We start from the raw sequence: 25,488 nt of genomic DNA, 5'->3' as shown, positions 1-25,488 counted from the left end.
GAGGAAATCCTCAACGCTTTTAGATCTGGCGAAAGCATCCGCCAAACCCTTCATGTTTTCGACACCAACGTCCTCCATGGCTGTTGTGTTCTGGAAAGAACAGAAAGTATAATCAGGTAAGTAAAAAAGAAGTGAAACAATGTAACTGAAAAACTGTTAAACCAGGAAAGACAAAAAAAGTGTAATCATGTAAGTAAAACACATTAAAATCAAGTAAGTAAAGAACAGGAAAGAGCAATTTGCAACAGTTAAGAATATGCCAAAAATATTACCTGTATTGTAAATACAGTCTTTCAAGACAGCAGATAAAAAAAGAAAAGTTGTGTGTCTTAGTTAACCAAGACGCTGTGGTCATAAATCCAGAGACACTGCTCCTCTGAGTTTCAGGGCATGAATGACTGAGCTGAGCACTCCTCCCCTTATATAGGGTCCAGTCAAAAGTTGCCGCCATAGGAAATGAATGTCGTTCAGTGAATGAGCCAGTGAACGACACCCCCTGAACGACACTCACTGAATAACCCACTCAACGACACTGACTGAATGAGCCAGTGAACGACACCCACTCAACAACACTGTTATTAGGAAAATTGTGCTTAGTAGTCAGTATAATCTTTTAACACTAGCATTCCCAGGCTTCTACCTTTCTACCTATAAAACCCGAGAGCAGTCAAATGGTGGAAGTGGAAGCTAAATTGGCTAAATTGACCGCGGAGTCATCATTTTGCGTTTCTACCTTTAAAAGCCGGAGAGCAGTCAGTCAAATGCTGGAGTCGTTCATATGTATATTAGGTCGTTACCTAGGAATTCTGGAGGGAGGGGAGTGGGGGTGAGTGATTGAGGGGGTGGGGGAGTGGAGTGTTTCAGTTTGCCATCTTAGGGAGAAATCAACACATGTCCTTTGTATGTCCTTTGTTGCTGACATTTATTGATGAAAACAGTACAAAAAACCAACCATTTGTACACATATTTACAAATAATGATAAAAAGTGAGTGAGTACATTTCAACATTTTCAGCAATCACTCACAATCCTGGCACTGCCACGGTATCTGTCGTCTGCATTTACCACATGTGTACCTGTAGCAGTGAACACATCGCACAGTGGCCTGATTTTTTTTGCATCTGTGTACTTGGATTTTAGGTCGCAAGCCACCCAAAACTTGCTCCATGTACCACTCAGCAGGCCATTTGTAAATATGTGTACAAATGGTTGGTTTTTTGTACTGTTTTTATCAATAAATGTCAGCAACAAAGGACATACACCCATGTGTGTTGATTTCTCCCTAAGATGGCAAACTGAAACACTCCAAGTTGGTGACTTTTGGAGATTTGTTTCCCTGGATGATTGAGAATGCATCAAGATGAAACACAAAAGGAAGCTCACCGCTTTTAGCAGCTCCCCCACCCCCTCAATCACTCACTGAGTGATTGAGGGGGTGGGGGAGTGGAGTGTTTCAGTGTTTCAGTTTGCCATCTTAGGGAGAAATCAACACATGCATGTTGAAATGTACTCACTCACTTTTTATCATTATTTGTAAATATGTGTACAAATGGTTGGTTTTTTGTACTGTTTTCATCAATAAATGTCAGCAACAAAGGACATACAAAGGACATGTGTTGATTTCTCCCTAAGATGGCAAACTGAAACACTCCACTCCCCCACCCCCTCAATCACTCACCCCCACTCCCCTCCCTCCAGAATTCCTAGGTAACGACCTAATATACATATGAACGACTCCAGCATTTGACTGACTGCTCTCCGGCTTTTAAAGGTAGAAACGCAAAATGATGACTCCGCAGGGGTCTAAGGTAGAAAACCAAAATGACTGCTCTCCGGGGGTCTAAGTGCTAATGATATAAGTTTGCATATGGTAGAATGCTGCATGTAATCATTTGTGTGTAGAAGTATATGGTAAATATATAAATAATAAATATACAAGTATATAGTTGGTGGCATATTGAAAGAATGTCTCATCCTAGGAGGTCTGTAACATTTTAGGGTGTTCACCCCCACATCCTAGGAGCATGAGAGAGGTCGTACCTTGTCTTATTCTCAGTTCTGGAGACTGCACTTTTGCTAGCAAGAAGTTTCTCTTCTCTGAGTCTTTACTGAAGAAGTGTTTTAGACTATATTTCTTAACAGACACTGACTGCATGAGCCAGTGAACGACACCCACTGAACGACACTCACTGAATGAGCCATTGAACGACTCATTGAATGAGCCAGTGAACGACACCCACTCAACGACACTGACTGAATGAGCCAGTGAACGACACCCACTGAACGTCCCAAATGTTATTCTATGTAATAATTTCTGAAAAACCTTTAGGTATTTATTTTATAAAGTGCATTAGTTATGATTTCAAGTATGGTTTTAGGAAATTTTTCCTCCATATGTACAATTATATAAACATACAGACACACAGACACCTTTTAAGCCCTTGTCCTCTGATCAGGTGTCCATGTAGCATTTACCTGGACCACTGTCGCCAAACCATCTGTTTCATAATACATGTAATGTTTAATCCGCACTGGTCACTCCACTTTATTGTCATTGATATTTATATTTAAAAGTGCAATACTGTAATTTTCTGCTGCTCATTCCTGTGCAATATCCCATCTGCCCTCCCGTCATATTTCTTTTCAAGATTTTCTTATTTAATCACTAGTGTACATATATTTATAGATACATATATATTTAGTCATCTTTTCTCTTTTACCATGTCTCTCTAATATTTTGCTCCTTATTATTTTTCTATTTTCTTATTATTTTATTTTCCTATATTTTCTCCTACTGTATCAAGCTGCTGAGTGACTGCTGCTCGTCAAACACATTTCATTGCAATGTTGACCCTGTGCTAACTTGCATATGACAAATAAAACTGAAAACTGAAAACATGTAAGCTTTTTCTCTTTGGTTTGTTTGAGCGTTTGTTTTTTAAATACACAGCAAGTGTCACACTCTCTCTCTCTCTCTCTCTCTCTCTCTCTCTCTCTGTCTGTCTGTCACACACACACACACCTCCACATTCCAATCTAAGGAACAAACGCTCACTGAATTATAAATAAAGACCGGGGCAGTTCCTCAAGGCAAGGCAAGGCAAATTTATTTGTATAGCACAATTCAACAACAAGGTGATTCAAAGTGCTTTACAGAGACATTAGAAACAAAAACAAATAAAAAGCATGATTTAAAATAGATTAAAACAAGCAAAGAAACAAACTAACTAATTAACAAACAAACAAACAAAACAGTATATAAAATCAAAACAGATCAGCATCAGAACTTTAAAGTCTATCCTCTGACGGACAGGCAGCCAGTGTAAAGACCTCAGAGCTGGACTGATGTGGTCCACTTTTTTGGTCTTAGTGAGGACTCGAGCAGCAGAGTTCTGAATGAGCTGTAGTTGTCTGACTGATTTTTTAGGTAGACCTGTAAAGATGCTGTTACAGTAATCAAGCCTACTAAAGATGAATGCATGGACTAGTTTTTCCAGGTCCTGTTGAGACATCAGATCTTTTATCCTTGAAATATTCTTGAGGTGATAGTAAGCTGACTTTGTTATTGTCTTAATGTGTTTTTCTTTTCTTTTTCAAGTTTAGGTCTGCATCCATCACTACACCCAAATTTCTCGCCTGGTTTGTGGTTTTTAGATGTATAGATTGAAGTTCTCTGGTGACCTGTAATCGTTTTTCTTTGGCGCCAAAGACTATTACCTCAGTTTTGTTTTTGTTTAGCTGGAGAAAATTGTGGCACAACCAGTCATTAATTTCCTCAATGCATTTACCAAGAGCCTGTACAGGGCCTTGGTCTCCTTATTTATCTTATTTATCCAAAGTGCGACACCTGAGCGCAGACCCGGGCTGTTAAACAAATATGAGTCAATGCAGATGTCAGACAGACTGTCCAAATTCTCCCAAAGAATCTGCAGGCACCTGTTTAAAATTGGCTTAGGATAGAAAATTCTAAGTCTATTATTGAGATATTCTTATTTTCTGTTAGTAGTTAATCTTTCAAATGACAAGAGATAATGCCTAGATATCTCACCTCATCTTTCATCTGTGTATTACATATTAACTGCAGGAGACACTCATGTAGAGCTAGTATCTCACATTTATTATTATTATTGTTATTATTCATCTGTAAACCTGACGTGTTTCATAATCACCTTGGCTATGTTAATCATCATGCTCTTCAGGAGGCATCAAGACGCGGGGAACACAAATGAGAAATTAAAATGGAGCCACAGTGGAAGCAAAACCAGACACCTGAACATGGAAACACAAGACTTTCACAATAAAACACGAAACAGTGAACGTAAATAATACAATATGAAGCAGAGTGAAATTTGGAAACATGACACTTTATTTCAATACGTAAATTAAAACAAAACAAAACAAAACAAAAAACCCTCAAACCACATTTAAATTACATGCAAGACAATGTAAAAACAGCTGTGTTTTTTAAGAATAAAATCACTACATAAAAAAGCCCATGCAAAGAGAATAGGAAAAGAACAGATAAAATGAAAGTCAGCTGTCCAGCCACTCCAAGTCTTCCCCTTCACCACCATAAGATTTCCGAGTTACTCCGTAGTCCCATAACACCTCCTCACCAACTGCGATGTCCTTCAGGGCAATGAAAAGTATTGTCTCCTGAGGTCCTGCAGGGAAGTTCATTGTAAACTTCTGGGGCTTGATGTTTGGATTTTTTCGGGAATGGTTCATTCGCCTCCCATAGGTGTCAATGTCGGGATGACAGGCACAGGGGAATGCAGTGGCATCGATGCACATCCCTCGGTCACACTCGTCCCTGAAGAAGAACAGATACCCCGACTGGGGCCTCCGTTTCCCTTCTGCTTCAGTGATATATGTCCCGTGGTAATCGCACACTATATCCCCTTTGTGGAAAGGCATAAGTGCGATCACACCTGTAAGTTGAAAGATACCATCGGTCATGACAGGGCTCTTAGAAACGTTCACTTGCAATTTGTCTAAATGTTGTGTGCATTTTACCTTTGCCCTTCCGTTCCCCGAAGTCTTGCAAAGCCAGGCCCTTCCACTTCTGCTCTGCAATCGAAGACATGAGGGACTGGTTGTCTTGTATACTGGGCTGCGGAACAACCCAGGCCTGCAAGATGGCATTGACAGTGGGCTTGTTGGTGTGCCATTTCTCCTTGTCCAAAGCCATCTGCACACGTGCAGGCTGAGGTGGGTTTCCTCTTCTGCCAACTGACTGACCTAAATGAAGTGGTCACAAAGCGACGTACAAGAAATAATGCAAGTGATTATTGCGGCTTAAAAATGAAAAATCAACCATATGCATTTTAGTCAATCACGTATTTGTACCTTAAAATATTCCTTATATTTATAATTGAGCTATCTGTGTATATTTGGGTGTACAACATTGAGTGGGTTATACTTACATGTATTGTATTATTTAATTAGTTCAGACTGTTACTGCTATTGTCTCTACACAAGTGTAACCCACATAATTTTCTTAGAGATTATTAAAGTATTTTCATTCTGAAATACATACAAAACAAACAAAGCAATGCAACAGAAGCAGCTCCATTAACATGACATGCCCAGGCCTTACCGAGAATGTACCCAACTCTTTTCTTCAGCTGAATATCCCTCCATTTCTTGTAGTGGTGTCTGTGCTGTGGAAAGCCAGCCTGTACACACTGCCGTTTGGATGGTGGCTCTCCATTCAGGGTGACCGGGAAGGCCTGGAGGAAGGCATCCCATTCTTGGAGTGGCAGGTGCGTAGATGATGTGCTACATGAAAGGTGTAGAGGAGGGGATGCATCAAATCCATCAAAAGTTTTTAAATGTGGAAACGTGTAACACAGGTTGACTTGTGGTAGTGTGTGATATTTTTTAAAAAAAAGTGTACCTGGCCTGTCCTGGTGTCGGTAGTCCTCCTACTGAGCTTGATGCTGACTCAGCCATAGCATCCCCAGGTTCAGTGCTCAGGTATCTGTGGTTTTTAATGCATGCAAATTAATTAGAGAGCCCAGAGAGATGAAAAAGCCAAAATACAAGGGGCGAACATCTCTGACATACAGCAACATATGTGGCTGACTGTTATGAGTCCAGGGTTAGGGTTTCTCTGTCAGATCAAAGAAACAAATCTTTCTTAATATGCTATTGATCCAGTTAGGTCAAGCACTCACCTCGCTCTCAGGCGTTTTACATCTAATGATGGGTTGGACAGTGGGACCCCACATTCTCCTAGGAAGAACTTGCCCCTGTCATCGCTGCCAGCAATTTGATTTTCCAAGGACACTGGACGGATGTTCCTAAAATAGCAGTCCAACAACTGCAGAGAAAAAAAGGAATCAATGTTAAATATCTCATAAAATCAATTCACAAGGTGCCTATAGAGCAAGAAGAGAGTCGCTGCTGAGAATGAATGACTTACTTGTTCTTCCTGGCTGGTTATCTTCAAGTTACCACTCAGCTCAACACCATCAGCTACTGCTTTCCGCGCCATCCAGTCCTCTACCTGTGTATGTAAAAAAAAAGGTGTTGGAGCTTAAAGAAATACAGACTTACATCAGCTGTCATTTCACTTATCGTGCACTTTTGTTGTTGGTGGTGCACTTACACAAAGTTCTTGAACAGCATTTGCTGTCAGTCCATGTTGTAAAATCAGGATGGCCTCGCAGTACTGTCTGAAGGTAGTCATTGCAAATGTGGGGATGCAATCACCGCCAGAAAGTCTTGTGTGGAAATATTCAATATCCTTCTTGGCCACGGCAAGAATTTCCTTCTTATCAGACCTATTGCAAATGTGACAGAGGTAAGACATTATTGAAAGTTTGTATGTGTCATCCAATATGTGGAAGTGGCAATAAGGTCATCATACCTCGCTGTTGGCACGACTGTCGAAAACGCTTGGGGACTGTTCGTGATGATAAATCCACGTGTTTGAAGGCGAGTGCAGAGTTTAATGCAAGATTCTTCATCCTTGCAGTACTCCTGGAGCTCTGAGAAGTTCCACACTCTACCTTCATTAGAAAACAGCTTCTGTGAAGCAATGGCTCTGGAAGCTTCTTCCTCACATTTCTGTGGTGTGCAGTCTTTCAGGCACACTCTGCTCAGGTGTGTGCGAATGGACTGTTGCGGCTTTTTACAAAGCAGGCAGTAGACAACGTTTCTCTCCATCTTGTTTGCACTGTAAATACAAAGAGTGAGAGGCAGAAAGTGAGAGAGAAAAACTGCATATCAATTTAGTTTATTTTGATAGTATGAGAAAACAAACAAAGAACAACAACAATACATCCACACACAAACTTTGCTTCCATCCCACCCCCCCAAAAAAAACTTAAAGAAAAAAAAGTTTTAAAACAAGTTTTAAATTTTAAAAATGAGGAGAATGGCACATGCAAGTTTTACATGTTCAACCACTTAAAAGCCCAACAAACAGTACTTACATTAAAATTGAACCGTTGTCTTCTGTTGTCGTCTTTCTCTCTCTCAGTGTCCTGCGGAAACAGAGTGGCAATAGCATATCACAAGTTGGCTACATTTATGTCCTTGTAGCTGTATGCTTCCCCATCCCCTTTTGCCCACTGAATGACAAAATGACAGGCCCACTTTTATCACCTACTGAACAACCCACTAAACGACCCACTGAACGACCCATTGACCCACCCACTGAACTGAATTTCTTGGTGAAAAATGTTTCTCATGTTACTTTAAGAGCTGTTAAAACTAACTAGTCCATTCTCCCGAGTGTTACTTTGTGTGTGTGTGTGTATATATATATATATATATATATATATATATATATATATATATATATATATATACAAATTGTAAAAATTAAAGCCGGCTATTGCTGTGCAGCAGTCTTTAAAGAAGGTGGTGCTCAAAGTAAAAAAAGGGGCACATATAACCAGGCTGTATAGCAACAACACACATTCATCGGTATTCATATATATATATATATATATATATATATATATATATATATATATATATATATATATATATATATATATATATATATATATATTAAACTTTTCTATCAGTCCTTCACAAAGAGGGAACAGTCTGTCTACATATTGGCCATCTCTCAGCTGGTGCTGGTTCCTGCTCATACTCTTCCTTAGGCGCTTGTGACTGTGTCCCCCTGTATCATCAAGGGTCCCAAAGCCAACACAGATGACCCTGCTAAAGTGGGTCCCCCAGTCTCTCCTGACTCTGGACATTTGCAGGTTCTCACACCTGGAAGTCAAGCAGGTCATAGGCTGCAGCACTGAAACACAAGTTACAGTTATAGGTAAATGTTCATGTACCTATAACTGTATGTATGAACAGTTTATGAACATTCAGCTCATAGATTTCTCACTTCTGAACTCTTTTAGTGTGTTTTTTTTCATTTATTGTTTAATCATGTGTGTGTGCCTGTGTGTGGTTATGAGCACCTTCTACAGAGGCACCACTGAGAGTATTCCCATTTAACACTCGTAATAACACACGCTGAAAATACTCCTTCTGTTGTTCTTTTTCAGTACTGTACACCACCTGATGGTTTTGGCTCCTGTCTCTTTTTGCTTTCTCTCTCATTGTGGAAAAGCATTATAAACATGCCAAAGAGAGATGGGTTCATGCATTTCAGTTTTAACTGTTAAGCATTCTGTGTGCATGCCTGTCTGGTTGTGTGTGTGTGTAAGACATTTGCTGTGTATGTAACCTTCCTGTCGTTGCCGGGTCAAATCTCACCAATTTACAAATTTAAAAAACCCTCACCAATATTGGGTTTTACATCTGAGTGCCTCGAGGCCTTAGTACGTCCTCCACACTATGCACTTGAACATATTAAGGTGATGAGAACTTCTTTTGTTTAACTTTGAGTGTTTGAATCAAGTTTGTTACATATGTGGGAATAGGAATCCACCCCCACCCCACCCCCTTTTGCCTACTGAATGACAAAATGAAAGGCCCACTTTTCCCACTTACTGAACAACCCACTAAACGACCCACTGAACGACCCATTGACCCACCCACTGAACTGAATTTCTTGGTGAAAAATGTTTCTCATGTTACTTTAAGAGCTGTTAAAACTAACTGGTCCGTTCTCCCGAAGTTTACTTTGTTCTTCTAGACCAGGGGTAGGCAACCTTTCTGATGGCGAGTGCCATTTAAAATGTCCTCAGAAGTCAGTGTGCCAAATGATGTTATGGTGTTATAACATCATTTGGCAACATAATAATGGTGTTATTTGTCTCTCAGAAACAGCTCATAACTTTCCTTCAACTCATTCCTGTCACCTAAAAGGTAAACCTTTCTCCATCACCTGTCCAGCTCTGATGATTCAGTAAGGACATCTCCTGGATTCATCTTCATGTTTCCCTCTCACCAGATATACAAACCATCATGAGCAGCAGCTTTTACAGCTGTGGCTCCAGCAAACATCAGCTGATACTAGAAAGTAATATCAAATTCCAAATTCTAACAGCAGCTGATCAAGCTTAAACGTGCTGCTCTTGTTTAGCGCGACATCCGCTGGTTTCTTCTTTCTGGCGCAAAGTGGGCGATAAATAAACACGAGAAAAGCCGTTGAAGTAGCAACAGGAGCGAGAGGGGGGAGAATGAGAGGAGAAGAGGCAGCTGACAGCGTAAAGACAGAATAAATCTAGCTTTGTGTCTTTTTTTCCATTCTAGCTGAAGTCCGGGACAAACTGTGTTCCTTTTCACCTTAATACAAAACGCGTGATATTTTCTCTGAATGAGGGTTGATTCCGTCTTTTTTACAGGCAACTCTACTAACTAACCTTATGAATAAAATACAGTTCACTATGGTATCAGTAACATCAAAGCACCCGCCCAGCTGTATGGAAACTCCATCATGCTAGCTAGGTATTGTAACTGACTGTAAAAAGTCAGCATAACAAAAATAAACTCTACCTAAAATTGGTTTATATCTGACCCAGATAGACTGCAGGTCATAACTTCTTACCATAAGTTCAGTTCACCTGATACTCGGACAGGTGTCCTGCCAAACTAGGTATCCCCGACAGAATTTGTTTCCCCTGCGTCCGGAGCACACGCTGGACTGTCCAAATCACGGACAAACAGTATCCCACATTGTTGATTTTTAGTTTACAAACACTTCTCATAATGACTAACTACTCCTGACATTTTTGAGATGTTAGCTCTTTATACAACGAAGTTATAGTGGGATACAAATAATATCAGGCTGATCCTGCCACAATTTGTTCCCCCTGTGTAAATCACGGACAAACAGTATCCCACATTGCTGATTTTTCATTCACAAACACTTCTTATTATGACGCATTACTCCTGAAACTTTAGAGGATTTAGCTCTTTTTAGAGTAAAGTTACAGGAGAATAAAAATAGTTATCAGCCAAAATGTTAATGTTTTATTAAAATAATCCCATCTGATACCCCGTGAGATGAGAAAAGATAAGATAACTCTTTATTGTCATTTCACAGTCATACATAGTACAGTAGTACAATGAAATTGGAAAACTGTCCTACGTCGGCTTTTCCAATAAATATATAATTTTATATATAATAATATATATATATATATATATATATATATATATATATATATATATATATATATATATATATATATATATATATATATATATAACATAATTTTCTGTTGTAACCCTCAAACTGAATGGTAATGTAACGATACTAATTTTTCACTTTTTCACAAAATGAAAACATCAGTACTTCCTGCGTGCTCCCAGCACAGGGGAAACTACCTACTTTGGCACAACAGATCCAAGTATAAAAACAATGCTGTTCACGGTTGAGGTAGTGTCCAAACTGACGGACAGAGATTCAGTCACAGGTAGATGTTCCCACAGCTCTTTAAATGAATTCTGGCTGAAGGGTAGATTCTGATTAAAAACCAAAATGCCATCCTGCCTCAGTTAAAAAGGTTCCTAAAACTGTACTGCCTGATCAGTCACTGTACACTGTTAGGTTGTGGAAGATAATCCCTCGTCCTCCTCATACTGCAGACTGTTTAGGAAACTTGGCTCAGAGCTGCAGAAGTTCTTGACTGTCGTACATTTGTGGTTAGTCTGATGAAACTCATTTTCAGTGTACTGACTGAAAGTGAACAGCGGGTCCTGACTCCACGTCTGTGGTAAAGGGTTAGGGTGTTGAAAAAAGATCAGGGAACCAGCAATCGCCGGTTCCTTGAGATGCACTCTCCACCGTGGGACAGGATGGTGGTACCCCTGCCCCAGTTCAAAAAAATTGCCCATCTTGGGTTTACGCGCATCTACTGAGCTCTTCGCGACGTTTCGGCGTTCCTTCGCCTTCTTCAGGCCGAGCTCAGTGTGTCTGTGTTGTGTGCCTTGTGCCAGAACTAAACTGAAAATATTAGAGCAATATTTCAATGAAATATCCTGAAACGCGTACCTTCACTCAGAAATCGGGGCTGGGGAAACAATTAAAATAACTAGCAATAATTAGGGGTTAGGTTGGTGTCTAGGTGGGGGTTTTGGTGGGTGCCGGACGCTGTGGCGAAGAGGCCACGCCGATGGCTTCTTCGGTTCTGGAGATATGGCGAATCGGACCAAAAAGGATGGGACAAAACGGTCCCAATCGGAGAAAGGAAGGTGCAGAGGGCCTGGGTATGTGGACAGTGATTGTGGAGAAGTGTTCTGGCAAATTGGAAAGACAATTAAAATTACAAAAAGCCAAACAGACAAAAGCTGTCTTGGAATCAACATTCAAAACATGATCACTACTGTATAAAAAAAAAGGTCCATAAATTACAAATGAATATGTTGCTTAACTGTAAACTGTAATCTCAGGTAACAAGGCAATTCAAGTGGCTTTTATTTTAATTTCAACCATGTATAGTGTTACAGTACAGAGTGAAGTGAGACAGCGTTCCTCTGAGACCCTGGTGCTACATACGACATATAACGGACAAACACAGGACTACTAACATCAGTCATAGTAAATGTTCTGTAAGAAAGATTGCCAACTCTAACTACATAAACCTGTAGTGGACATTTCAGTTAAGTAATTATATAATCTACACATTAAGGCCACTATTCAGCATCAACATGGACTGTCAACTTACAACATGAAGCATGTATTGCTGTTTTTCTAGCAATTTATATAGATCCAGCCAAGTGCTGCCTTTTGGTGGTTGCATTGTGCATAAGCAGCATGACCCTATAGAAAACAAGACGAAAGGAAAGCTTTGTACAATGTCATCACTCTGAGATGGACATCAAAAGTTTCCACGAGGACTCTGTGCCTCCCTGGACTACTTCAAGCACAAAAACAAGAAGGGCTGGAGATGTGTCAAACCTCAACATATTAACCAAAGGAAGAGCAGGGAAAGAAGAACTAAGTAAAATCACAGGGGGACCCTGAGAGCTTCAAAAGACCAATCCCTGGCGCTCTGATCAAGATTCCTGTGGATGCAACTCATCAGGGAATGGCAACGAGGAGGAGGAAGAGGAGAGGGGAGGCCTGTGGGAGTAGCATAGTGAGAACAACCACACATCTGCCAACTGAGTCAGCACTGCAGGATTGATCAGAATGACACAGAATGGCCCTGTCACAAGCCTATTTAGATATGCTTGAAAACAGACTTTGGGGGGACATGTGATACCACTGACTACTCCCCAGCTTTTTCCAACTTGGATGTTGTATGTGGAGTTTGTTGCTTTTTTCTCCTCTATCTCTCTCCACGTTTATATACATTATTTTAATCGTGTGTGTTTTGGTCTGCCTCTGTAATGTGAGTGTCAGCCCAGTGATGCTCCAATTCAAAGTGACATTGCTTTGGCAATGACTCCATCTAATGGTTAAATTTCTGAACTGCAGGCTCAGTAAGTAAGTAAGTAAGTAAGTAAACTTTATTTATTAAGCGCTTTTCACAGACAGACATTCACAAAGCGCTGTACACAAATATTAAAATAAACAATAAAATCAATAGACATTATATACAATGTAAAAGATCAAATGTAATTAGTGTAAAAAATATAAAATGTAGATCAACAAAAGGCTTGTTTGAACAGAAGAGTTTTTAACTGTTTTTTAAAAGAATCCACAGAGTCAAGCAAACGTAGTGGTAGTGGTAAACTGTTCCACAGCCTTGGTGCAACAGACTGAAAGGCTCTGTCCCCTTTTGTCTTCAGTCGTGTACGGGGAACAACTAAGAGACTCTGAGTCTGTGAGCGGAGATGACGAGCAGCAGTGTATTTTAAAAGAAGCTTGGATAAGTAATCTGGAGCCGTTTAGTGCTCTGTATGTTTAAACAAGAATTTTAAAGCGAATTCTAAACTCTATTGGGAGCCAATGTAAAGAATATAAGATGGGAGTGATGTGAACACGCTTGGTAGAGCGAGTTAGTAGTCTGGCTGCTGCGTTTTGTATTGTCTGGAGGCGAGAGAGAGATGATTTATCCAAGCTAGTAAACAGGGAATTACAGTAATCTAAGCGTGATGACACAAATGCATGAATGAGTTTCAGTCACAAAAACGCAATATTTTGACCATTACTGAGCTTACACTTGAGAATACTATTTGACCTTTGTGACCTTTTGTACTCCTATTGATATATGTTATATTGTACAAATAGTTCATTAAACACACATTTTCTCAATTTGATGACAAAACAAACAAACTGGGAAATAATTATTGGCTTTATTTGTCACACCGTGACTGTGGCTGTGGTCTGTGGCAAATTTTCATCTTCACCACTGTACGTGGAGTCTAGCAGTTATCTTTGTGAAAAACAAAGGATCTTGCGGTGCCTGCGGGCAAAATTGGTGCTTGAGGGCACTTCTGAACTCCTTTCAGGCTCTTTTACTCGGTCTTGTCTCACTAGGGTGGGCTGTTATGCAGTGAAAGCAGGTGGGAAGATGTGAGGGACACTTCTTCAAAGAATTTGTTTTCAAAAAAATATTTATCACTTTACACAATATTTATCACTAAGCAAATGTCTACGTGACTTTTGACATGAAACTCTTGTATGATAAACAACTTACAGCTTCCTCTTACTGTAAGAACATGCAGATTTAGAAAAAGGGGAACCTCAGCTCTGAATTCTTAGAATAACTCTGTTGTATTTGTACACACACACACACACACACAGACACACAGAGAAGTATAAATAAAGCACGCACACAGTGATGAGACGCAGGTCTTGCGTCCATGACTGCCCTCGCGAGTTAAAGACAGCTGCAGTGTTTGTGTTTTCTAACTCAGGTGTCTCAGCTGAAGAACTGCGGGGTGATTTTAAGAAATCCCCTGTCAATTGGTTATGAGCAAAAATTGTTTCTATAAAATAAAAATTAAAAAAACACAAAAAAACCCCCCAGTTTCAACCGTAACGTGAAGTACACATTTTATTATTTTTTTCCTTTTAGTGAAAGGAAACAGCCGTCGCCGGTATGCTAGTGCGCACGCTCCACCCCCTCCTACGCCTCTTTCCCCCCCTTCTTTTTGCTTTGTAAATAAACAGAAATGTGACTTTTGCTTCATAAACAGTTTGACAAACAAGTGGTGCCTGCAGGGTGTATATTCATGGTATAACCGGCATAAACACAGCCTCACTTCGTGTGTGATTGTGCAGGAAATACAACTGTGCGCTCAGCTTCGAAAAAGGACCGCATCTATCCATTTATCCTCATACCTCACCTCTATGTATGTGCTCTCTTTGAGCGCAGGTGCGGCTCTTTGCTGTGACACATCTCTAATGTAGTCTAGACGCTCCGGCGCCAGGGGTCATCGGGTGACACACACACACACAAACAACAAGTAACACAACATGGACCATGAACTCTGCGTGACTCAACTATACCAAGACAGTTCACCTATTACGAGCCTTTAAAGTAAGCTTATTGCTAAATAGTCTTGATATTTAATCAACAGGTAAGGTAACACCTGATTCTGTTCACATGGACGGAGTTTTTTCAGTGCTAAATAGTCTGCACATCCCGGCTCTTATTATTTATTTTGCTGCGTTATTTTGCAAAATTATCTAATCTAAAAATAAACTACATAAATGAGTGCGATGCAATATTTTGCTCTTGGTGTTTTCAGTCCTTTATGTCCATCTTATGTGTCATTTTTTTCTGTTATCAATCAACCAACCGATCATTCGATTAAAGGCCTGTCAACGGGCTTCGTAAAGGTTCTTTTAAGGTCACCAGAAAGCTACATAAAGACTGCACCTGCACCTGCACCTGCACCAAAGTTCTTTTTTTTTTTTCTCTCTATCTCCGAACATTGTTGCATTTTAAAACCATCTTCAGTGAGCTATAAATAGGTCACAAGTGAAACACTAAAGTGGCTAACCTTTCTGTGGAATTAAATAGATTTCTAAAAATGTGCCCATAGTGTCAGTACAGGATTGTGAACATCGCAACGCAAAGTTTTTGATTTCTCTCAAAACATATATTTCTTTTCATGCTGAACAGATAATATCTTTAATTTGAGTCAAAGTGATTTGCACTTGAACACGCCCACCAGAAATAGACCGGGACCCATTTTTATTCTGCATGGCTGCTGGAAACATCATGTCACATCTTTGATTAATTTCATCTGAAAATAAACGTAAGTAAAGCCAAGTGTGTTACAAAAGCTTTTATAATTTGTATTGCCAAAATCGCAGAAAATAACCCCATTTAAGCTGGGTCGACAGCCACCCCTAATTTTTGCATGATTGTAGCTGCTAGCTATAAGCTAGCTAGCTATCCTGCGCAACGTTAGAACTGGTTACCAGAAACCGACCATCACAGTCGGGAATACAAGTTAGTATACTGGTAAAAAACGGCTTTTTGCCTAACTAGCTAGCGTTACCACGATGCATCGGTGGTGGATAAAGCTAGCTAGCATAAGTTCATAGTTCATAACATTCATAGTATAACTCCGTGCTCCGCTTCGTTTGAATTTTTCTGGTGAGCTCGCGGTTTCTAGACACAAGCTTGTGTTTGTGCGCGCACGTTTGTCTCTCTTCATATAAATATCTGTGTGTTATGTGTGTGTACACCGAGCGCAAAAGATAATTATTAATGTGCATGATTTAGAGACAGAAATAACAAGCCAGCATATAAGATCAATGACATAAGACTAATTCCTTCAATTGACTTTCAGGCGCAGCTCGGAAAAATGTGCATTTTCTGAAGAAATTTTAATTTTAACAGCAAAAAATTGACCCTATGCCAAACTTAGTCGCTAATGGCTGGTCTGTAGACTGTTTGGTATGTCATGTTACGTATTTCTTGGTTTTTCTATGTAATGTGTTTTATAGAGAAGTAACATTATTCTTTTTTTTCTGTATGCTTTCAGAACCACAGATCGCTCCATCCATTCCATGGCTGAAGCATACATTTTCATTTAATCTGAACAGGTATCATTTTGCATTTACACTGCACATCCTTTTTAAACATTTCATAATAATCTAGACTCTCCCTCATTATCCTCTCATTCACCTTGCTGATGTGTTGAGGACTTGATAAAAGAATACATGGTATGTCCATATCTGTTCTGTCTCTACATGAGATGCAGTCTCTTGATGTAAATTTGACAACTCTGCTATTAAATGCAGTGATTAATGTAGGACAGCAACGATTAATCAACTCATCAAGTTAATATCTTAGGGTTCTGTATTGTTTTCTTTTTTTTTTTCTTGGGCTTTGTGGAACATTTATGAAAATGTTCCACCATTGATTTAATTTAATGATTATGCAATTCACAATCTGATTAGTCAAATAATTGTTCTAATAGTCTGTGACCAAACAACTATCAAAATAGTAGTTTATTATGGTCAAAGATTTATCAGGTGTGCCAGACTTCAGTTCTTCACTTGTACATTTTGTTCCATATTTTACCTCAAGATATCCCAGAAAGATGAAGCTGAGGAAGAGCTGCAGAGTACCACCATGGCACTCTTCGTCTTCAGGGACAACTCAAGCCTCCTACATCAGCCTCGAGACATCGGGATAATCATTGATGGTGTGGAAGTCCTGAATGAGTTGCCTTCTGTGGCAGCTGGAGTGGCAATGGTCTTTGGACTCTGTTATGCTCTTAATATGGAATATCCACGAGGATTCAGGTTCACCTTTGAGGCTCTTCAAAAGATTATGATGGAGCTTGACTTTAACAAGATGACCTCTAAGATTCGCAAACTTAATTGTGAACTTAACACTGCACAGTAGTGTGTTTGCATGCATGTGTGCATGTGTATGTGCACATGCATGTGCATGTGTGCTTGGTTGGCCTGCAGTGGTATTCTACATTCAAAATTTATAAGAACACCCATTTGAAAGGGAGATTTAAGTTGATTTCATTGATACATGTGTAGATTTTTTTTTTTTTTACATTGTACAGGCACAGTGCACATATAAACATTTTTGAGTACTTGCAAATTGGTTTAAAAAGAGTTTTTATAATGGTTTTATGCCAGTTTTAGACAGGTTGCAGGTTTTATACTGGTTTTCAAAAGATTGCAGGTTTTATAAAACAAACATTTCTCTAATCATTTCTGCCGTAGCACTAAATCTGTATATTACTAATCCTCTCTATTGATTATAGTTAAAATGGTTTGGAACAATAAATAATTTTGAAACAATTGGTTGGCCAACTGTCTTGTTTTTTATAGGAAATGCAGAGCATTTTTGAACTGAAATGAAATGTAAAAAATATAGTTTGAATATATGTAAATCAATTACCTGGCTTCAACACAAACATATTAGTTCATGTTAATTTGGTTCGATGTGAATACATTAGGTTGGTTAAATTTCAATATATTAGCTTGGTTCAATAATTAAAATATGGTTCTATGTAAAAAAATCAATTTGGATCAATGCAAAATTTAAAGTTTCAGTCAAGTCTAGTAATATTGTTTATATCAACATAAAAGTATCAGGTCATATCAAGTGACTCAATTTGGATTCTATAAAGCCAAATATTTTGGATGTGACAACTGGACATCATTTTTTTTAATTTGAATAGGGTTATTTTTTTTACAGTGTAGTTTATTTCTCACAGTTTTTTAAAAATTCTCTTGCTTTATGGTTCTTAGCGCTGTTACCAGTCTTTGCATTTATCATCATTTTTTCTCTTTTTTCTTTCATGTTACACAAACATGATTACATATTGCATATGAATCAAGGTTGCGCAGAGGTGGTTGCATTTCCCAGACAATCATGCAAAATATATACATTTCTTTTTTTAAAAATGACATGGTGCGACAGGACTGTAGCACAGTAATACAGCAACATCAGAGGCAAATTCCATTCAAGTTTTGCAAGCCTAGCTTTGAACTTTATTTAAATAAACGGCAGTGACTCGTTATGACAAGGATCATTCTTAATCTCACTCAAACCATGCTGAACGGCTCTAACCCAATTAGGAACATAGGGTTGTTGTTTTTTTTGTTTTTTTTTTAAAAAGAAAAGAAAAACATAACTGAACACAACAGTATGTCAGTGCAGTGACTAATCAGGCAGTACAGTTTCAGGAACCGTTTTAACTGAGGCAGGATGGCATTTTGGTTTTTAAATGGGCATTTAAAACCTGAAATAATCCTAAAGGCTTAGACAAAAAGGTGACATTTGTTTTCGAAATTGAGGTGATGGGCATCTTAGTCGCTGTCACTCCTCTCTCCTCTCTGGAGCAGCCTCTTTCCACTGGAGGGCACGGGAACCTCATGCTTCACTGAGACCTTTGACTTGCTTTTGCTGTCCTTGTCAAGCAGCTCCAAACCGTCATTGATCTTCTTCAACATCTCGTAACGCTCACGCCCACGAACAGGGAGGAGAAAAACCTCCTTGTCGTCCCCCTCAGCACTGGAGGTACATTTGGACTTCTTTGTGGATGTGGTGTCAGGAGGTGGTGCGCTCTTTCGTTTTTTCGCCTCTTTGGTGCCGCTCTCCTTCTTCTGTTTATTGTCCTCCTGTAGCTGTAACAAAGAGGGACGAAATAACAAAAAAGAGAAACATATTTGTCAAGTAATTTTACCCCCCCCCCCCCAAAAGTGGCATTTAACATGATGATATTCTACTGCCTTCTGGGGGAGGGAAGGAACAGCGGTTTTTCTTTTGAGTTTATATTCAAGTTTTCTCCTTCTTGCCCCCTCTGGTGTACAATTTCTTCCTTTTTCCTGTTTAAAAAGAGTTCACATATTTTGTCATTTGACTGTAAGCAGTGCAAGGAGGAGATGCTCGCTTTTTGCATGACAGTCTGCCACTTCAGTCTTCCCTTTCTTTATAAGGCTGGAAAATACTTCAGACCCCTCCTCAGGCAGTAAGGGGCCTGAGGTGGGGTCTGAACTGTGGGTACCGGTATGAGGAGAGAAGGGGGACAGGACTGGATAGTGGCTTAAAGTTAGGATTTGGTTTGATTAGGTGAGCCGGTTTTTGGTTGTGTCTGCTTATGATTTGAAACAGGTCTGAAATGAGAGAAAGAGGAGTTTGTTCCTGGGGAATTATAAGACAGTGGTGTCCCGTTTTCCTTCTCATTAATCATATGAGAAGAATGAAGGCGTTTTAAAGATTTTTGAGTTGAGGTTTGTCCTTCTGCAGCTATCAGTTTTCTAAAGAACTCGTCCTCCTCATACTGCAGAGTGTTTAGGAAACTTGGCTCAGAGCTGCAGAAGTTCTTGACTGTCGTACATTTGTGGTTAGTCTGATGAAACACATTTTCAGTGTACTGACTGAAAGTGAACAGCGGGTCCTGACTCCACGTCTGTGGTAAAGGGTTAGGGTGTTGAAAAAAGATCAGGGAACCAGCAATCGCCGGTTCCTTGAGATGCACTCTCCACCGTGGGACAGGATGGTGGTACCCCTGCCCCAGTTCAAAAAATTGCCCATCTTGGGTTTACGCGCATCTACTGAGCTCTTCGCGACGTTTCGGCGTTCCTTCGCCTTCTTCAGGCCGAGCTCAGTGTGTCTGTGTTGTGTGCCTTGTGCCAGAAAACTAAACTGAAAATATTAGAGCAATATTTCAATGAAATATCCTGAAACGCGTACCTTCACTCAGAAATCGGGGCTGGGGAAACAAAAGCAGAGTCTGAAAGTTTGAGGACAAACAGTCAAATCTTTTTCTCTCTCTCTTTTTTTTTTTTTTAAACATGTCATAAAGACGAGACCCACAAACTCAGTATGTCTACTCATTAGCTACCTTGCATTATAAATATATAAAGTTTTAAAAAGTGCTTATTAAAAGAAACTATAGTGATGTGATAACTTCCAGCAGTGTCATTCTCATTTTTGTTCTTGACCAGCATTAATACGAAATGTCAGGGAGAGCAAAACGGTCGTCCTTCACAGTCCTCCTCCAACACTGACAAGGATTGTCCACAAAAAAACCCCAAAAAAACCCCCCAAAGAACTGGTCTCCCATTAACATTCATTCAACGTGTACACAAAGATAGACGTTTTTGGAAAAGCATATTTAATACAAAAGGAGACTTCTCAAACTAAAGAGGAGAGTATTGGCGACTGGTAACACACTGCTGCTGCGACCGACTGGAACACAAGACGACAGGTAAAAATTAAAATAACTAGCAATAATTAGGGGTTAGGTTGGTGTCTAGGTGGGGGTTTTGGTGGGTGCCGGACGCTGTGGCGAAGAGGCCACGCCGATGGCTTCTTCGGTTCTGGAGATATGGCGAATCGGACCAAAAAGGATGGGACAAAACGGTCCCAATCGGAGAAAGGAAGGTGCAGAGGGCCTGGGTCCACCACCACTGTACTCAGCAGGCCCTGCCGGGTCGTTAGACACGCAGCATGGCAGGGATCGGTGACATAACATGTAGCAGTTTCCCTTCACAGAAGCGTCTGCAGCAGGTGGGCGGAGGAGGAGGCAGCAGAACCAGGCCTTTGGAGCACTGTGTCATCTCCTGGTCCTGATGCTTTGAATCTCCCTCTCTGTCTGTCTGTCTGTCTGTCACACACACACACAGAAGCTGGTCAAGTGCTGTGCAACTGGGATTGCACCTGTCGTCCACAGGAGGGCGCCTAGCTGGGAAGTCCAGTACATTCCATATTAAAGTTGTTGCAAGTGCATTTTTTGTGTAAAAGAGACACACACACACACACACTCACACTGTAAGGTCTGAAGTGCAAAATTTGAATTACATTCCTTTGTATCTCTCCCTCTCTCTCACTCTGTCTCTCTCTCTCTCTCTCTCTCTCTCTCTCTGTCAACACACACACACACACACACACACACATACACACACACACACACACACTGTAAGGTCTGAAGTGCAAAATTTGAATTACATTCCTTTGTATCTCTCCCTCTGTCTCTCTCTGTCTCTCTCTCTCTCTCTGTCAACACACACACACACACACACACACACACACACACACACACACACACACACACCAAAGCACACAGACAGAAGCTGGTCACAACTGCTGTGCAACTGGGATTGAACCAGGGGGGCTCCCTCTGCTGGCTCAATGCGGTACAAAGTGTCAGAAGGTGTTAGTTATCTGCTTTTGACAATCAATTGCACCTGTCGTCCACAGGAGGGCGCCTAGCTGGCAAGTCCTGTACATTCCATATTAAAGTTGTTGCAAGTGCACTGATGTCAATGGAAAATGGTATTTAGTAGTCAGTATAATCTTTTAGTGATATAAGTTTGCTTATGGTAGGATGCTGTTTGTAGTTATTTGTATTAGGAAATGTTTAACCATGTATACTTAGAAGCATATAATTAATTGTGTAGTGACAGGATGTGTGCACCCCAGGAATGCACCCCCACGTCCTGGGAGCATGAGAGCTCGTACCTTGTCTTATTGCTTTACGGTAGGATTAACGTAGCTATGTCTGTTTTAGTTTAAGTGCTTCTTTACATATAGATGAACTGTTGGACTCTCCAGACCAGCAGGTTAAGGGAAGTTGTTTATGGGGCCACACTCTGACGCCACACACACACACACACACACACACACACACACACACACACACACACACACGCTCAATGGAGTATAAAATAAAGACCGGGGCAGTTCTCTCACTGGAGTCTCTTAGAGTGGAGGCTGCCCTTGCTAGCAAGAAGTTCTGTGTGTTTCTCTTCTCTGAGTCTTTACTGAAGAAGTGTTTTATAACATTTTCCTTAACAACTGACATGTGTTTTTTGTGTAAAAGAGAGAGAGACACACACACACACACACACACACACTCACACTCAGCGGCTCAGAGATGAGGGAAAAACAACAGAAATCAGGATAGATTTTAATGTCAGGAGATGCCCTGTGATGCTGGGGCCATTGTGTAAGATTGGAATGTGTACCAGTGGCTGGTGGGTGGTCCTTGAAGGTCCCGGGAGGAGGCGGCGAGGAGGCAGCGGGTGGCTGGGCTTGAGCTGTGGATCAGGGACGTCATTAATTCTGCCTGGTGCTGCGTGTGCCCTGTGCAGCTTGGATGTCTGCCGCTGACGCTCTGTGGTTCCTGTTCCTGTCATAAAAGGCCCTGTACAAGGGGAGAAGAAATGCATCATTGGTTACCACAAATAAAACAGTGTCTTTCTGCCTGTGTCATTCTGTTTGGTTTCTTTGAGCGTTTGTTTCTTAAATACACAGCAAGTGTCTCTCTCTCTCTCTCTGTCACACACACACACACACACACACACACCAAAGCACACACACACACACACACACACACACACACTGTGAGGTTTGCAGTGCAAAATTTGAATTTTAGTGCATGGTGATTTGTCTCCCTCCAGTGGCCCACGGCAGGTATGATGAGGCTTAAATGATAGGTTATGGGGAAAAAGCCAGGAGAGGATGGGACAAAAGTGGAATAACTGAAAAAGTAAGAGGTGTAGAGGGCTGATGTTGGTGTCTAGGTGGGGGTTTTGGTGGGTGCCGGACGCTGTGGCGAAGAGGCCACGCCGATGGCTTCTTCGGTTCTGGAGATATGGCGAATCGGACCAAAAAGGATGGGACAAAAGGGTCCCAGTCGGAGAAAGGAAGGTGCAGAGGGCCTGGTTCCACTGGCATTGCGTTGCCCGTGTGCGGGCGCATCCGCAGGTGCCCAACATGGCATGGTTCAGAGTACCTTTGCAGGAGGCTTAGGGATAGGTTAGGGGGTAATAGCCAGAATTTGACGGAATAAAATGGAATAACTGGGAAAGTAAGTGTCGTAGAGGGATGAAAGTTGTGTCTACGGGGGGGTTTCGGGGTGCTCCGGACACCCTGGTGAAGACCCCATGTCGATAGCACCAACGGTTCTGGACTTGGTGTAAATGGGTCCAAATTTGACGGAATAAAAAGGTCAAAGTGGCAGATAGGAGCGTCCGATCGGGCCGATTCCACCACCACTGTACTCAGCAGGCCCTGCCGGGTCGTTAGACACGCAGCATGGCAGGGATCGGTGACATAACATGTAGCAGTTTCCCTTCACAGAAGCGTCTGCAGCAGGTGGGTGGAGGAGGAGGCAGCAGAACCAGGCCTTTGGAGCACTGTGTCATCTCCTGGTCCTGATGCTTTGAATCTCCCTCTCTGTCTGTCTGTCTGTCTGTCACACACACACACACACACACACACACAGAAGCTGGTCAAGTGCTGTGCAACTGGGATTGCACCTGTCGTCCACAGGAGGGCGCCTAGCTGGGAAGTCCAGTACATTCCATATTAAAGTTGTTGCAAGTGCATTTTTTGTGTAAAAGACAGACAGACAGACACACACACACACACACACACACACACACACACACACACACACACACACACTGTAAGGTCTGAAGTGCAAAATTTGAATTACATTCCTTTGTATCTCTCCCTCTCTCTCTCTCTCTCTCTCTCTCTGTCTCTCTCTCTCTCTCTCTCTCTCTCTGTCAACACACACACACACACACACACACACTGTAAGGTCTGAAGTGCAAAATTTGAATTACATTCCTTTGTATCTCTCCCTCTCTGTCTCTGTCTCTCTCTGTCTCTCTCTCTCTCTGTCAACACACACACACACACACACACACACACACACACACACACACACACACACACACACACACACACACACACACACACACACACACACCAAAGCACACAGACAGAAGCTGGTCACAACTGCTGTGCAACTGGGATTGAACCAGGGGGGCTCCCTCTGCTGGCTCAATGCGGTACAAAGTGTCTGAAGGAGTTATACCGGCGAAAATAACATCTTTCAATTCCATGTTTGGTCCACAGGAGGGCGCCTAGCTGGGAAGTCCTGTACATTCCATATTAAAGTTGTTGCAAGTGCATTTTTTGTGTAAAAGACAGACACACACACACACACACACACACACACACACACACACACACACACACACACACACACACACACTGTAAGGTCTGAAGTGCAAAATTTGAATTACATTCCTTTGTATCTCTCCCTCTCTCTCTCTCTCTCTCTCTCTCTCTCTGTCTCTCTCTCTCTCTCTCTCTCTCTGTCAACACACACACACACACACACACACACACCAAAGCACACAGACAGAAGCTGGTCACAACTGCTGTGCAACTGGGATTGAACCAGGGGGGCTCCCTCTGCTGGCTCAATGCGGTACAAAGTGTCTGAAGGAGTTATACCGGCGAAAATAACATCTTTCAATTGCATGTTTGGTCCACAGGATGGCGCCTAGCTGGCAAGTCCTGTACATTGCATATTAAAAGTTGTTGCAAGTGCACTCACATGTATTTTTTGTGTAAAAGAGACACACACACACACACACACACACACACACACACAAGCTGGTCAGCTGCTTTGCAACTCAATGCGGTACAAATCGACTTGTGTGCCTCTTTTTCTCTTTGGGTTTTCTGTGTGTTTTTTTAAATTTTTAAATCCACAGCAAGTGTCTCTCTCTCTCTCTCTCTGTCTGTCTCTCTGTCACACACACACACACACACACACACACACACACACACACGCACACACGCACGCTCAATGGAGTATAAAATAAAGACCGGGGCAGTTCTCTCACTGGAGTCTCTTAGAGTGGAGGCTGCCCTTGCTAGCAAGAAGTTCTGTGTGTTTCTCTTCTCTGAGTCTTTACTGAAGAAGTGTTTTATAACATTTTCCTTAACAACTGACATGTGTTTTTTGTGTAAAAGAGAGAGAGACACACACACACACACACACACACACACACACACACTCACACTCAGCGGCTCAGAGATGAGGGAAAAACAACAGAAATCAGGATAGATTTTAATGTCAGGAGATGCCCTGTGATGCTGGGGCCATTGTGTAAGATTGGAATGTGTACCAGTGGCTGGTGGGTGGTCCTTGAAGGTCCCGGGAGGAGGCGGCGAGGAGGCAGCGGGTGGCTGGGCTTGAGCTGTGGATCAGGGACGTCATTAATTCTGCCTGGTGCTGCGTGTGCCCTGTGCAGCTTGGATGTCTGCCGCTGACGCTCTGTGGTTCCTGTTCCTGTCATAAAAGGCCCTGTACAAGGGGAGAAGAAATGCATCATTGGTTACCAAAATAAAACAGTGTCTTTCTGCCTGTG

The 25,488-nt window shown here is 41.3% G+C and overlaps 2 protein-coding genes across 2 annotated transcripts in view; both read right to left on the bottom strand.

Annotated features, from left to right (window-relative positions):
- Positions 1-3,141: 3,141 nt before the first annotated feature.
- On the bottom strand, positions 3,142-7,742 carry LOC146640553 (uncharacterized). Its single transcript, XM_085400087.1, has 9 exons — positions 7,442-7,742; positions 6,874-7,182; positions 6,613-6,787; positions 6,427-6,510; positions 6,179-6,324; positions 5,899-5,982; positions 5,599-5,780; positions 5,016-5,240; positions 3,142-4,930 (listed from the first exon to the last, which is right to left on the bottom strand). The coding sequence occupies exons 1-9, from the start codon at positions 7,516-7,518 to the stop codon at positions 4,533-4,535; spliced, it is 1,680 nt and encodes a 559-aa protein (XP_085256213.1). The 5' UTR covers positions 7,519-7,742; the 3' UTR covers positions 3,142-4,532.
- Positions 7,743-18,615: 10,873 nt separating this feature from the next.
- The window catches only part of LOC146640552 (uncharacterized), a 63,317-nt gene continuing 56,444 nt past the window's right edge, over positions 18,616-25,488 (bottom strand). Inside the window, exon 8 of the mRNA XM_085400081.1 lies at positions 18,616-18,933. Within this exon, the coding sequence (XP_085256207.1) occupies positions 18,616-18,933 (318 nt within the window). The remainder of the gene's footprint in view (positions 18,934-25,488) is intronic.

The sequence above is a fragment of the Rhamphochromis longiceps genome, unplaced genomic scaffold (assembly GCF_057381845.1).
Source record: "Rhamphochromis longiceps isolate RC_006_pf unplaced genomic scaffold, R_longiceps_female_GT1.1 unmapped_scaffold_5, whole genome shotgun sequence".
NCBI lineage: Eukaryota > Metazoa > Chordata > Actinopteri > Cichliformes > Cichlidae > Rhamphochromis > Rhamphochromis longiceps.
Note: the sequence above shows the minus strand (reverse complement) of the source record. Positions and strands in the feature narration are given on the sequence as shown.